Source organism: Lacerta agilis, chromosome 2 (assembly GCF_009819535.1).
Source record: "Lacerta agilis isolate rLacAgi1 chromosome 2, rLacAgi1.pri, whole genome shotgun sequence".
Lineage (NCBI taxonomy): Eukaryota > Metazoa > Chordata > Lepidosauria > Squamata > Lacertidae > Lacerta > Lacerta agilis.
In genome coordinates, this window is record NC_046313.1 from 28,803,130 (window position 1) to 28,818,304 (window position 15,175).

The following is a 15,175-nucleotide window of genomic DNA, read 5'->3' on the forward strand; positions in this document are numbered from 1 at the left end:
GTAGCTGCTGTTCCTTAAGAGGTAAAGGAGAATGCGAAGACTTTTTACCCTCCTAGGGATGGGGACCTTCTCCCCAGTCCCGCTCATTCTTTTTCTTTCAATTAGCAACATTTTCTTGCAACATCTTAAAAATTGCCCTGCACAGATATTGTCCACGGTGTTTTGTTTTGTTTTGTTTTTACCCCCATTTTGCAGGCGGGGTGAGGAGGGACCGGAGAGGATGTCACACGTGCCTGTCAATGTAATTCATTTTTTAATATTATTACTATCAACCTCATATTGCAGGTCGGGAGGGCTGAGAAGGAAAGCGGTTTATGACAGCCCTCTAGTGTTGCCCACTGGGTGTTGTTAATCCTCAAATTGCTAGATTGCCTCTCCTCAAGGCTCAAGCAAGTGCCTAGAAGAAAGAAAGAAAAAGCCAAGTTCAACTGAGTGTGGTGTATTCCATTCATTTGCACACTGGTCCTTTTGCGCTTTTACCCGTCTTCACAAATGATCTCAAATATATTAAACTGGCTGTGAGGGACACCAATCATAGGTGATTCTTACTGGCAAAATTCAGGTGAACGTCTCTTGTCTCCGGTACTTTAATGGTCCATTCTTACACTTCCATAATCCCATTGTTACTGGACACCCCCTCTTAAAAAAAGGGGGGAGACAGTTCTCAGCTCTGACCTGCTCTGTGAACTCAGATCACCATCACAGGACTGAAAACAAGCTATTGGATATCATATTTGCTGGATTCTGAATCTGTGTGCAGTCAGTTTTTATCTTTATGCATGTCCACACAAATAAATAAATAAAACAGTAAAATAAACAAACAGCAATGAAATATATCTAATCAGGTTAAAAAGCCTAGGGGAATATTTTTATTTAATTATATGAAGAAAGTATTCTGCAGCACCATATCATAAAACATATCGGGGGTGCACACTATAACACATACAATATTGTTTAATTTAAACTTAATAATAAAGAAGTATTACCTTCATTAAATATCTATACTGCCATGCATCAGTATAGGGCCCAGGTGAGCCTCCATAACTAAGAAACAAATTCTGTAAGCAGGGTGGGTGCAACTGATAAAGCCCTCCTTGGTCACCACTGGTGACCAGGAATTCCACATAGGCGAAGAGGGACAGAGCATTGTTTCACCTTTGTCAAGTGACTCAGCTTCCATACTTATAGGATGGGGAGTAATGTCCTCCATAGTCAGTGTGTAAATTACGGTAGCTTGGGTTGGGAGGAAGTGAAGCCACCTCTGCAGCCTCCACAAACACAGCAGACTGGTGACAGTGTTTCTCCTTTGCCTGCCAGCTATGCTTCTAGCTTGCTATTCTTCACCAGCCTACTTTTTATTTGTAAGAAGGGCTCCAGTAACTTTCGAGGCCTTAGTAACAAGGCTGGCATTATCTTTACTAACCCACATTTCGCGCAATTGTGCCGTGACACTTTTTGATTATTGTCTGTGTTTTGATTCCGTAACACTTGTGTTGGAACATCACACCACATTTCCAAACACAACAGATGACGTGCTACTTGAGGGCCTGCCACTTGACAGAATTTCCTATTCTAAAGGCGGCAGGACTCCTGTTAATCTACCACCCAGCTTTTTTGTGGAAATAAAATTGGCTGCTTCGGAACATTCCAGAACATTCCTGTCCCTGTGACATCACATGCTGCCTGCCACACAGCTAGAATCTCCCCCTGGCCCATTCAGGCCAGTCTGCGACTGCTGGCCTCTCCCTGTCAATGTTGAGCCGCAAGCAGCTGGTGCAGGCAGCACAGCTAGCAGAACAATGTGGCAGGTACAAGGACATGGCCACTGCCATGAGGCAGCTTGTGATGGAAGGGAAAGATCCACTAACCCACGAGGAGAAGACCCTGCTTTCTGAGGCCTACAAGCTCCTAGCACAGGAGCGGTGCTCTTCTTGGCGACGGCTAAAGCACTCAGTGGAGCAAGGGGTCGGAAAGCAGAAGGAACAAGCACAAGCTTACCGCGAGACCATAAAGAAGGAGCTGGAAGCAGAGTGTTGGGAGATCCTCGGCCTCTTAGACCACGTACTGCTGAAGCACTGCAGTGACACAGATTATGAAAGCCGGGCATTTTACCTGAAGATGAAAGGGGACAACTACCGCTTCTTAGCTGAGGTGGCCCTGCCCGATGTCAAGGAGACGCTTGTGAAATCAGCGCAGAAAGTTTATGGGGAGGCTCAGGAAATCAGTCAGTGGCATTTGGAACCTACTCATCCTTTGGCATTGGCTGTGGCTCTGAATTACTCCATCCTTTATTATGAGGTTCTCAACAACCCTCAGCAGGCAACCAAACTGGCCAAGGCTGCATTCGATAAGGCAATCGCTGGACTGGAGACTCTCAGCCTAGAGTATTACAAGGAATCCACAGTCATCATGCAGCACCTGAGGGACAACATTGTGCAGTGGACTGGTACCCAACCACAGCAGGAGGAGAGCAACAGGGGAGAGCTTGAAGGCTAATAACTAGAGTCCTGAAATTGACATTTTAACCACAGTGAAATGAACCATAGAATCCAATGAGGAGCAGCAGCAGCAGCAGCAATACAGACTCCCTTAGCCTTTGTATTACATTTGCCAGGTACCAGACCCATTCCATAGATGACTAATATAAATGCAGGTGTCCCTGCTAGAAATAATAGCCTATTCCTAATGCACTTTGGCTGTACTGCTGTAAAAGTTAAAATCTTACAGGATATTATGTAATGCTAGGGACTAACAAAAAAAAAAATTAAATCTTGCCATCGCACCCTGATCCTCTTCTCTGTGCCATTTACTACTCCCTGCTTGAGAGTGGATGAAATACATGCTTCAGATAAACTCCTGGCAACAACTAGAAGAAATTGGCAGAACGGACTGGTATCTTTCAGTGTGTTAAGACATATACTGTGGAGAATGTTCAGAGATGGGTAAACAAACACAGAGAGATGGGTAAACACTGTGTTATAGCTTTAGTTAATGCTGGAAGGAACCATGGTAACTTAGTACTTTGTGCAAAATACTTTTGCAGAGCTTAAGAGTTAAATCACCTTTGTCAAACTGTTCGAAAAAACCATTCCTGTGACATTAGATTAATACTGTTATCACACTGTCAGGGTGACTGAGTCACAGCAAGAGGCCCTGGTTGTTTCTAAACATACATTTCCCCCATTAAAATTAAGCACTGGAATGTGAACCATTCTAAATTCTTACGACATACATTTAAAAGGTTTTGAAATGCTTACAATCTCTCAGATAATCAGCATGTAGGTTTATTCGAATATTGCATTTTAGATAGGGAAAATGTATTAAATGCATGTTTTCAGCAGGGACCCATTATGAGGATGCATGTACCAGTATATTAACAAGGTCCTGAATACCATTCAAAAACATGGTACAGCAACTCAGAATGAAAGGAGAGTCAGTGAAACACTTTATTTTTTAGATTCATTTTCTAGAAAAGAAATGTGGTAGTTGCTTAAACCAGTAAGTGCCAACATCATTTGCTCAAAGCGAAAACTCGTACATAAGCAAATTGAGCATGGCTAAATTGACAAAGAAGTGCATGTGAACAAAGAAGATCTTAAGGCCCCAATTAAGTCTGGAATACTGACAACACCACCTTATGCACTGCATGGCTTGAGTTTATTCTCCTGTGCCTCAAAACCATCTTCAAGCCTTTGCTGACGCTCAATCAGACATCACAGCTAGTTGCAGACTTGACTCCTCATTTTACTCTACTAAAACTTTAAGAGCTGTGGTATTTATAAAAAGCTGTTAGAATTATAGAGTTGGAAAGGACCACAAGGGTCATCTAATCCAACCCCCTGCAATCTTTTGCCCAACGTGGGTCTCAAACCCATGACCCTGAGATTAAGAGTCTCATGCTCTAACAACTGAGCTATACTGGGTTCAGTGCTCCTTCAGTGCTGTGTAGAGAGGCAGTTGGCTGTTCCAAGGTTTTTCACGATTGAGAATAAAAACACACACTTCTAAAAATTGCTATTTATCATTATCATTTATTAAATTTCTATACCACCTTTCTTCAGAGGATCACAGGGTGGTTTACAATAAAATATTTCTGGGGGGGAAATTTCACTGGGAATGCTCCTGCATTCAGAAAGAGCAGCAAAGGCTGCAGCAGTCTAATCATGCACAAACAATTCAACACTCCAAGCACTTCACTTCTTGCCAGTGCTCTGCACAGGCAATAAGCAGGTATACTCTATAGCAGGGATAGCCACCATGGTGCCCTCTAGATGGGGTTGGACTACAACTTCCACTATCCCTGCCCATTAGCCATACTGGTTGAGGGCATCCATAGAGCACCACAGAACACCTGCTCTATAGCCTAGAATGGGAAATTATGTGTCAAGGAAACCAAATTCAGAATTAAGTATGCAAATGTGCATAAAAATAATTTGCATTATTTCCATAGGTGAGATCCAATGTTAATAATTAGGGCTATGAATAATCAACCCTGTGGCCCCTGGATTGAATTGACTGTCCCTGTGGAACCTCAGGGGCCACTCACTTTGCCCTAGTTCCAGCCCCAAAGCAATTCAGGAGGTAGGATTATGGGCTATTAAAGGTTTGTTGTTGTTGTTGTTGTTTAAATCAAACCCTGAGCAGGAGGCTTTGAAGTTGGGAGGTGCTGCTTAAGCAGCTTCCCTGAACACAAAGGAAGCTTGTTTGCAGGGAAGCTGTTTGCAAAACAGCAGTGACCAGCTCCACACAGGATCTGCTTCGGGAAGCAGGGAGGACGACAGGCCTGGCAGGAGAGCACCTTGTTCCACCATGAAGATGGAGCCACCCAGTAGGTTCCTCCTTCTTCCTCAAGCCTGCCCCTCCTTCCTGCCTGATGCCCCACCCCCATCCCAAAAGTCCTGGATGACACTGGGCCACTTAATCCAACCTACAGAGATCTGGGGCTGTCTCAATCCAACTCAAATGAGGTCCGGATTCCTCTGAATAGTTCAGTTTGCGGTCGAGATTCAGGTCTCAGGACAAATCCAGTGCATAGTCCTATTAGTATACTGTGGGTGGTCCATACCAAACATGATTTAGTTGAGTATTGCCCCATTGCCAATTATTTGAGAGAGTTGCATATTTATTTCTATTCTGATACAAGCACTGTGAACAATGAGGAAAGACAGATCTGAGGCAATTGTAAGCACTGGGCGCAGAGATCCCTGCCAGAGCAAAAGCTTTCCTTGCACTGCTACCAAAGCTGCATCCTGTACTCCCTGACTCTGCAATTACCACTGTTTAAAAAGGGATAAATTCTCCAATTCCAAATCTGATTTCATACCATCATGCTTTGGAAAAGGTTCATAGAACATGCTGTCTTCCAATTTCAGGCTTTAGGTAAGAATTTTGTCAAAGTAAGAGATGCATCAAGTGTAGAAGGAGTGCCTGACATGAAGACAACGGTACATGCAGCTGCCACTATAGGATCCAAGAGGAGTTGTGCTACTGTCAAACACCAATGGGTTAATAACCATAATCATAACTGTTCTGCTGAGGCTTGTTACATATGAACACATCTTGCAGTCATGCTTCCTAAAGGAACATGATATATTCTGGGTACAAAGGCTGTAAAAACACAGCAATTATTATAAGAGCAAGGGATAATTCCTTTTGCTTTGTGAAGAAAGGGTGGATGCGATACTTCTTCAGAAAGGATGATAGCAAAACTTACATTACTTTCATCTTTACCAGAGCTGCTCACTTAAGTGTTTTCCAAAAACTGTTTCCTAGCATATCATCCCTAAGACTTGACACAGAAATACTCTCATTTTAGGGATCTGACTATGGTCAAATCCACACTGTCCCTTTAAAGCACTCTTGTACCACTTTAACAGTCATGGTTTTCCCCAAAGAATCCTGGGAACTGTGGAATGCTCTCTGGGCAGATGTCAAAGAGTTAAACAACTATTTAATTCTTCATAAGACATCTGAAGGCAGCCCTGTTGCAGGAAGCTTTTAATGTTTGATGTTGTGGTTGTTGTTTTTCCTGTGTTTTTCTTGGAAGCCTCCCAGAATGGCAGGGCCAACCCAGTCAAATGGGCAGGGTATAAGAAATAAATTGTTGCTGTTGTTTGTTAAGGATGCTGAGAGTCGTTAAGAGGCCCTTACCAAACTGTTTTCATTACTATTAAAGCAGTATGAGTTCCTTAAATGGATGGTGTGGTACCTTCATTTTTTTATGGTCGCAAAGGTGGGATAGATTCTTTGAGAGGCCTGCTAAACTGATAGTTTGTCAACATTTCAGTTATTACTTATTTCATCTCAGGGCTACACACACAGGGTTCCTTCACCTTTTCACAAAATGCAACCCCCTTTTAACTTTCTGATGAATGCTGTGACAGTATTTACAAGGAGGGTTATACCATGCCAGTATGGTGTAAGTTTGTAGTTTATTCTATGCTATCTGAAGACTGATTGCAGAGGATATTAAACATTCACAGTTCTAGGATTATAAAACGTCCTTTATAGAGCTGATCCAGTCCATCAATGTAAAAGTCCTTAAATAGTATCTCATACATCATGAGTTAACAAATGTTCTTTCCTCGTATATCCAGCATATTGATTGTGGAATGCATCAAGAAGAGGAGACAAGCTACAATACAAAAAGCAATAAACGTATAGTGGTCCAGCCAAGATAAATGGGGGTTTCAATTATATTAGTTAGTGGTGAGGGCACAGAATGCTCAAGACAAATAGGTGTGGGACTTGGAGGTAACAGTGGGGGACTTGTGTATGTATACGTTCTTCAGCCAGGCAAGAGTGAAATACAGTACATGTATAAGATAGCTTTCAAATGGCCATAAAGGCAAGTGGCTCTTCTATAGCATGGAACACAGGAGCAGGATAGAATCAAAGAATTGTAGTGTTGGAGGGGACCCGATGGGCATCTAATTCAACCCCCTGCAATGCAGGAATCACAGCTAAAAAAATCCCTGACAGAGGCCACCCAACCTCTTTAAAACCTCCAATTAAGCATAGTCCACCACCTTCTGAGGTTGTCTGTTGCACTGTCAAAACAGTTCCCCCTATCAGAAAAGTTCTTCCCAATGTTACTTGGAATCTCCTTTCTGGAATTTGAATCCATTGGTTCAGGTACTACACTCTGGAGCAGCAAAAACAAAAACAAAAAAACAAAAAACAAGCTTACTCCATGTGACAGCCCTTCAGATATTTGAAGATGGCTATCATATCACCTCTCAGGGTATTTCTGAGAATATGCACTCTATAAATACTGGTCTACTTCATAATCATTAGTAGGCAAGCAGTCACTAGCATTTCTAGTGTGGTTCCACAAAGGTACAGATGCTGAGGCAGAATAAACAACAGGCTACAACTTCTTGATTATACTATTTTTCCATTTAAAAAACCCTTGTTTTCCCATGTGAAGTCTTAAAACAAAACTTTGTGCTTTACTCCCAAGCATTCTAGTAGAAAGAAGATTAGCCCTCAACTATATTGCTACAGTGCCAGACTGTAACATTCCTGAGGTTGTACAAATGCAATGCAATAGGAAATAGGTTTGGCTAACATGACATATATGTGATCGGAAAAGGAGTGAGAAGAGCATTGCAGATATAGCTTATGATGTGCTTCAAGACTAAAGATATGTCCAAAGACCATTTACAAAAGTGGCCAGAGCACCTCGACACTTGCTTTGACCTTGTCTTCCGTTTTCTTCCCAAAGACAGCTTTGGCTGCACATTTTTTAAAAAGGACCAGCAAGAGTCCTTGCTGAATGTTAGGGCAGATATCAGTTCACTGTTAGACTGGGGCACCATCCAGTGTCAGGGTAGAGGAGACAGTGGACAGATTTGAATCTGCAAATAGAAAGAAAATTAGAAACTGTCAGAGGAGTTAACACAATCTGGCCTGAAATATACAAAGCCACCAGTGCAGGGACGTTGGCCATAACTTGACAGTATATTTTGCTGGCAAAGAAATGCCATTTCTTATTCTTGTGCTTGGATTTATTGGTCAAATTGATTTCATTTGAAAAATGGTTACATACGCACCGAGTTGGATCTTGCTGTATATTGAACACTTCACCCACGCTTACAACATTGCGCCTGTTCTCGGGACCACCATAACTCAAGGTAACCTGACAGTGGGGGGAAACACGTGCTTAGAAATGGCACTTGCCAGAGCATGGCAAACAATACAATAATAAAGAGGTGGCAGGGGTCGGATAGTGGCCTTGTGATATTTCCAAGACAAATAGCAGAAACCATGTAAAAATAAATGGTTAACAAATAAGTTGCTGGTGAGTGATCCCTATCTGCCACTCAGGATAATGCAAACATAGCTTAGGCCCAGACTAGATGTGTCAAAAGGAGAACATTTCCCCCAGAATGAAGAAGACCAGGATGAAGCAGGTCATTAGTGTTTCTGCCCCTCTTTCACCTGCTAGGACTTGTCACAGTTCAGAAAGATTATGTAGCAAAACCATCAAACCACCCAAGACCTGAATTTAGGGCTTGTCAAGCCACCAATTCTATTATACTTTCACAACCCCTCTCCTGCACTAGATATCCTTACATCCTACTTGTTCGTTCATTCCATTTCTCCATTCTGTTAGCAGCAGTGTAGCTACCACTTTTAAATGCCTCTTCGAAGCCTGCTCTGAAGTTCAGTGGCATTCCCTGCTTTTATTCATTGCAACACTTTCAGGCTCTCAAGGCTTTCCTCACCTCCAATAATACAGTAATAATACCCATATTTGTGTATGTTGTTTAAATATGTGTAGAGATATACTTGTTTTCCATAATTTTCCCCTTCTTGGTTTTTCCATGGTTGTGGCAAGCCTTTGGAAAAGGCCTATGTATTACTTTTATAAATTGTTACACACACAAAACTCTTAGAATAGCTTCAGTCACAAATCCACGTACATGTATCTATTTTGATGGACAGGAAAGCGGGAGAGATATCTGCGTGGATTAAGGAAGATTTGTCAATACCTGTTTCAGCACAGCTTCGCCACGCAGCTGCTGCAAGTTTTCAAGATGAGAGTGGAACAAGGGGCTGCGCAAGAGTTTCACCTCCAACAGCCCCTCAATAATGTAACCAATGGTGCAGTCATCGGGGAGTCGAATTCTCTCTGCAGTGCTGATGAAGCTTCCTAGGCTGTCAAAAGACAATAAATCAGAGAATGAAATCATCTAGATTCTAGTAAGGCAGCAGAAAAAAGAACAAGTTGTCCAAGTAGCACATACCTAGCCCAGGGGCTCATCTTGAGGGCAAGACCTCTGCTGATACAGAACCCTGCACCACCTGTGGCAAACCAGAACTTTGCAGTGGTCTACCAAGATAAACAAATAATATTTCAGTTAGTTTTTTGGTCACCTGGGTAAGTCAGATCCAATCCATTCATCAGGAATGCTTACATTGTTTGATCTCCATATCCAAACACTCTCAACAGATCATAGAATTATAGAATTGTACAGCTGGAAGGGATGACGAGGGTCATCTAGTCCAACCCCCTGCAATGCAGGAGTATTTTGCCCAGTGTGGGGCTTGAACCCATGACTCTGAGATTAAGGGTCTTTTGCTTTACCAACTGAGCTATCCCAGGCATACTGCCTATATAATCCTGAAGAGCAGCACAATGCGACAGCACAACAAGGATGAAGCATGGATTTGAACAGGGGTAGGCAACCTAGGGCCCGGGGGCCAGAGGTGGCCCAATCGCCTTCTCAATCCAGCCCGCAGATGGTCTGGGAATCAGCGTGCTTTTACATGAGTAGAATGTGTGCTTTTATTTAAAATGCATCTTTGGGTTATTTGTGGGGCATAGGAATTCGTTCATTCCCCCCCCCCAAAAAAAATAGTCCGGCCCACCACATGGTCTGAGGGATGGTGGACCAGCCCACGGCTGAAAAAGGTTGCTGGCCCATGGATTTGAAGGACAGAATCTCCAAGCAGAGGAAGAGAAACTTTCCTAATCTGCAAGCAGAGAAACTTTCCTAAGGCACCTCTGTAGGGTGATTTTCCATCCCAGAGTAGTGATGAGTTAGGAAACAGCAGAAGTCATATAATTATTGCTTCACAAATACTTCCTTAGGTAGCTGTGCTGACCACTGAGAAGTATATGAAGAGAGGGGTGGAAATTATGTCCCTTGCATCTGAAGCTGGCAACCCTCCGAGTATAATTTACAAAGATATCCTATTTAGACTGCAGGAGGATGTGAGCAAATCGAGAGAGTATCAGCTGAATTACAGATGACGCACCACATCCCTCTATTGCCATCTCAGTTTAGTATAGGATAAGATAATGAGAACTAAGAAAGGGTCTAACTCTGAGTGCAAGCAGCTGCAGAAAACTTCCTGAGCACCCTATGTGTTGGGAAAGTGCTCCAAGTCGCATTCTGCAATGGGATGGGGAAACCTGGCTGTAAATAGCAAAGAAGGGGGATGATTTCCAGGATATTTAAGTGAGGAATACATAGTGAGTGCAATAATCTGATTTGTTCTGTTTGAGATAACAGAGACTCAATTATAGAACATGCTCACTGATCCGTCATTCCGAACATGGTCTGCTGCTTCAATTGGATGGTCTAGACTTGGTCTCCCCACATATATATCTTGGCTGTGTGAAAAGGCAGACAGGAGATGCAGGAGATTGTGCAGGTTCACATAGTTATCATCATCCACATGACAAAACCACCTGCAGAAAAAACAAGACATGGAGAGACACAGAGGAGGTCACAAGGCATTCCAAGATGGCTTTCTACACAGAATCACAACCATGAAAAGGCAAATGAGGCCACAATCTGAGAAGGCAAAAGTAGAGAAACTCTTCTCAACTGAAGAAAGTTAGATCAGAAGTCAGTATCTTGATTTGCTACTCATCCTTTCAGACAAATTTGGTTTCTTTTATGCTCATCAGTTGTGCTGGAGGTAGCTCATGCTAACTCACTGATGCCAGAAAGGAGAATTAAAAAATAGGCACCAATGGAAATAGTGACTCTCACTTACTTTCGCCCAGACTCTAGGAATTTATCATATTCCACGGACATCTTGCAGCAGAGAGCTTGGCGAGTGTGAACAGCTGAGCAGTTGGTATTGATTACATGGTCCCCTATAAAATAAAAATGATTAAAACAGGGGAAGGTGCATGATTTGTAAGAGAGATAACAAATACAGTAGGGCTTGCATATGAAGAAATGCTCTGGGTAATATTCAGTATGGATGACGTAGACATCTTATACAAGCAAAGCAGAATTCAGACCTTGCAGCAGTAGGGAAGCAACTATGGTTTACTCAGGTAGGGGTCTTTATATTTCCTGCTACTTTATATCCCTTTTTAAAAAATACTGGAGATGCAAAGGATGGAACCTGGGATGTACTACACACAAAACATGCTCTATCACTGAGCTACTGTCCCTCTCCTAGGAAGACAGCAACTTTATTTAACATGTGTCACCATAAATATAAACCTGTTACAACTTGCAGAAATTTGGGAAACAGCTTACCTGCCCTGAGACGTAGCTCCTGATCATCCCAGTCTGTGAATATAAATGTCTATGGGAAACATGGAAAACAACAAAGAAAGACTTCATATCCTGAAGATTTTGAAGTAACACTAATGTTAGTTTTAGTCTGAACCTTGAGTAAGAGGACATTCTACTGGTTTCCAGCAAGCTAAAAATCAGGAAAGGGTCAGTCTCTCTTTCCTATGTGGAAGAAGGTCAGTCTCTCTTTCCTATGTGGAAGTTTAAACAGCATTTGGCTACCTAAATTGGTGGAGAGAGAACCAAATATGTCATCTAAAATTGTACAAGCAGGTTTTTGCTCAATCCAGGAAAAATTCCACCAAAACAAAGATTAAGGATTTCACATTCCCCATGAATATCTTGCATATAACCTATATGTGCACATAAGAGATCCTCCATGCAAGGAAGGCTCTGTTCCATTCAGATCCCTCACTTCACACAGAAGATCTCTACACACAGGTATGTCAGCTTACCCACAGTCCCTTCTCATGCATGCTGAATATCCAGATGGCATGGTAGCCTGATATGTTACTGATGTGGTAAGATTAGGTTGCATGGCACCATGACCCTCCTCATGCGGTCTCTGAATAAATTCTATGAATTATACCTGATGAGAGATTATGATATTTCAGTGTTAAACTAGTATTTTAGCTTGGTGGGGAAAGTGTTCTTACCTGCCCCTTAGCTTGAGAAATCCATGTTTGGAACAGCAAGTTCAGCCTTGTTCTATGGTACTTCCTTGTTGTTTTAACAGCAATAAAGATATCTTTCAACTCCAGCTTTTCCTTAGCAGAGGCTAAAGCAGGTTCCACATGGTGTTTCATCAAATTGTCCAATCGATTAATTGGGCTCTCATTCATCTTTCTGTTAGCCTTCAGACCAGATCTCCCAGTGGTTATGATATAGTGACTCCATTTTTCTACCAGTTCTTCTTTCACCAAGGACACTATATTGTTAGCCTCATCATCCAAATGATCAATCGAACTGGATTCCACCTGCTGCAAAGTGATGTCACTGTTGCTGGAACCATTAAAAAGAAGTGGTGGCTGTGGCTGTGGATAACTTCTAGGTTTCCAAATGGCCTGGAATTTGGGGATTAGCAGGAGGAGAACTGCACAAAAGATAACTGAGAGCAGGAAGCAGATCTTACTGAGCTTAATGCAGGAAAAGCTCATTCTTCAGCCCCAAGGGCCTTTGTCATATTGTAAAGTTGCGACATTATTTCCAGGTGAGAACAACAGAAACTGATACATTTGTCTAGGTCTAGGAATTTCCCAGCAACAGAGTATAATTTTTATGGAATTCAAATACCATAGAGACCTACTTATATTTCAATTTCTAACCTCTGGACTTGTCATCCTTAATAGTAAAACACAAGAGAGTTGGCACCTGTTCCACAGGGAGAGGGGAGCCTCTAGCCGCTGTATTATTTGTATATGTAAGTTCATTTAAATAACTTTAAAATTGTATATTGACAAGTATTGAGGCTGAATGTTTAAAGACACCATGAAGCAAAAATCAAGACAGGTCTGTGCACACACAGCTTTATTCCTTATGAACACATGGAGTTGCTTTAAAGTCAGATGGCCTATCTGATCCGGTATTATTTTTAATGTCAGCAGCTCTCCAGAGTCTTAGGTAGAGGTCTTTCCTGTCACTTGCTATCTGGTCCTTTGGTTGGAGACTGAATCTCAGAGTTTCTTCATGCCAGGCATGTGCTCTATCACTAAGGTACAGCCACTTCTTATTAACGTGCATTATCAGTGTCCCATTTGCACCCTTCTTCAGGTGATAGGCACACTTTCAATAAGATGAAGTTTTTCTGTTAAAAAAGGACATTGTTGTAATATCTTAAAAACAAACACATTTTAGAGTTTTCTGTCCATGAACATGAGAACCAGGAATTCTTTAAAAAACAACACATACACTCTTAACAACCTCTGTGAACTACGTTGCAAGAGATGGAAGTGCAACTAAAGCACGGTTATTTAAACTTGCTATTGCACTGCAAGTATCTGTCACATGGCCTGTCAATTTAAACCTATTTAAATATTGCAGCTGTACATGTTCCAGAAGCCAATTATCCAGTATAATCTGTAGTGTATTTAATACACTGATAGAAGGGAAATGGTCATGAATAAAAGCTTCTTAGTTTATTTTTTTCATATAATTATCACCTCCCTTGCTGGGGAAATGAGAAGACATAGGGTTGGATACAGATTTAGTACTTTTGGAATAGATGCACTGAAATCAACTGGACTTGATTTCAGTGGTACAGCTCTAAATATGCCTAAAGCTACAATCCTAATCCCATTTACCTGGGAGTAAGCCCCATTTACTTCTGAGCAGACATGGGTTCATATTGCACTGTAAGTATGAATCAAACTGAGTCAGATGGTATTCTTTCAGGAAAAGATGTGGAAGGAAACACACACACAAACTGCTTCATTCCCAAACATCACATGTCTTTGAAAGAAGGTTATAGCCCAAACGTACACAATACTGTATTAGGTGCACCATCCTAAACTCATTGATTTCTGTGAGCTTGAACAAACCTAACATTGAAAAGAATCAGACATATCTGTTTCAAAGATCAGTCCTGTGTGGATGTCTGGTGGAAACCTGCCTGACATAAGTTGTTCTGAGCGTCAGTTAATATATTGTGGTTCCAAAGAATGAAATGCTAAGCCTGACAAAGTGCTCCTAAGCGGTATTGAAGTTTTCTCCTGACAAGCAAAAAAATTTGTAGGCTGGTTCACAGTACAATCCTATGCATGTTTACTCAGGAGGTTCCTCTCACTGGGATCTTACAAGACTTTCTTCCAAGTAAGCATGTAGCAGGGGTTCCCAAACAGTGGACTAGTACTCCCTGAGCTTCATTCACTTGGCCCACAGCGCGCCTGCATTAAATATTTACATTGATTTGCAGAATGTTTAGAATTCAAGTGGTAAAAAAAATGCATGCAACGTAAGAAATCAAAATAAAAAATGAAATACAATTAAAAAGCATGTGCCATGGACCACCGTGCATTATAATTCCTGCTACAGGCGGAAAAAATAACTGAGTGGCCCACCAAGACTATCAGCAGTTTTTGAAGTGGGGACAGAGTTTGGGAACCTCTGGTTTTTAGGGTTGAAGCCTCCGGTTTAAAGGCCAAGCAGCCGTTCTGCCTGGCGACGGGCACACTTAAAACTAGCAATTCCCAAAGGATTAGTACAGGCCTCGCTTCTTTAACTGGGATAGCTTTTCAGCAAAAAGAGCTGATTGCGCCCGGGGATGACGGGACTTAAAGAGGGATAATGTCCCAGAGGCCCAATAAGTGCCCTTCGCAGCACTTTAGGCCTCTCAAGCCGGTTGCCATAGAAACAACTGCTGTTCCGCACCCCGGTTGGTCACCATGGCAACAAGGACACACACACCTTGACATCCCCCCCAACCCTTCTCCCGCCGCCGCGGCCATCCTGACCCTCCTCCTTCTCTCGCCTCCTACCTCCAAGGCTGTTTCTACGGCGGAGGGACGCGGGAGCCGTCTCGCTGCGCGTCTTAACTCACCAGCCGCTCAGCTCAGGATCCGGCGCCATCCGCCGAGCAGATCGCGAGGGGCGCGGCGGGGGCTGGGGCGCGCGTTGGAAGCAGGCAGCGA

The 15,175-nt window shown here is 42.5% G+C and overlaps 2 protein-coding genes across 2 annotated transcripts; one reads left to right on the top strand and one right to left on the bottom strand.

The window, feature by feature from the left end:
- Positions 1–1,671: 1,671 nt before the first annotated feature.
- LOC117040961 (14-3-3 protein gamma-like) lies at positions 1,672–2,562 on the top strand. The gene has a single exon (XM_033139116.1). It carries the CDS (start codon positions 1,753–1,755, stop codon positions 2,494–2,496), a length of 744 nt encoding a protein of 247 aa, XP_032995007.1. The 5' UTR covers positions 1,672–1,752; the 3' UTR covers positions 2,497–2,562.
- A 5,189-nt stretch (positions 2,563–7,751) lies between these two features.
- Positions 7,752–15,152, bottom strand: RFNG (RFNG O-fucosylpeptide 3-beta-N-acetylglucosaminyltransferase). Its single transcript, XM_033139121.1, has 9 exons — positions 15,085–15,152; positions 12,206–13,353; positions 11,511–11,559; positions 11,014–11,116; positions 10,549–10,702; positions 9,252–9,337; positions 8,997–9,162; positions 8,055–8,140; positions 7,752–7,859 (listed from the first exon to the last, which is right to left on the bottom strand). The coding sequence occupies exons 2-9, from the start codon at positions 12,704–12,706 to the stop codon at positions 7,793–7,795; spliced, it is 1,212 nt and encodes a 403-aa protein (XP_032995012.1). The 5' UTR covers positions 12,707–13,353; positions 15,085–15,152; the 3' UTR covers positions 7,752–7,792.
- Between the last annotated feature and the right edge of the window lie 23 nt (positions 15,153–15,175).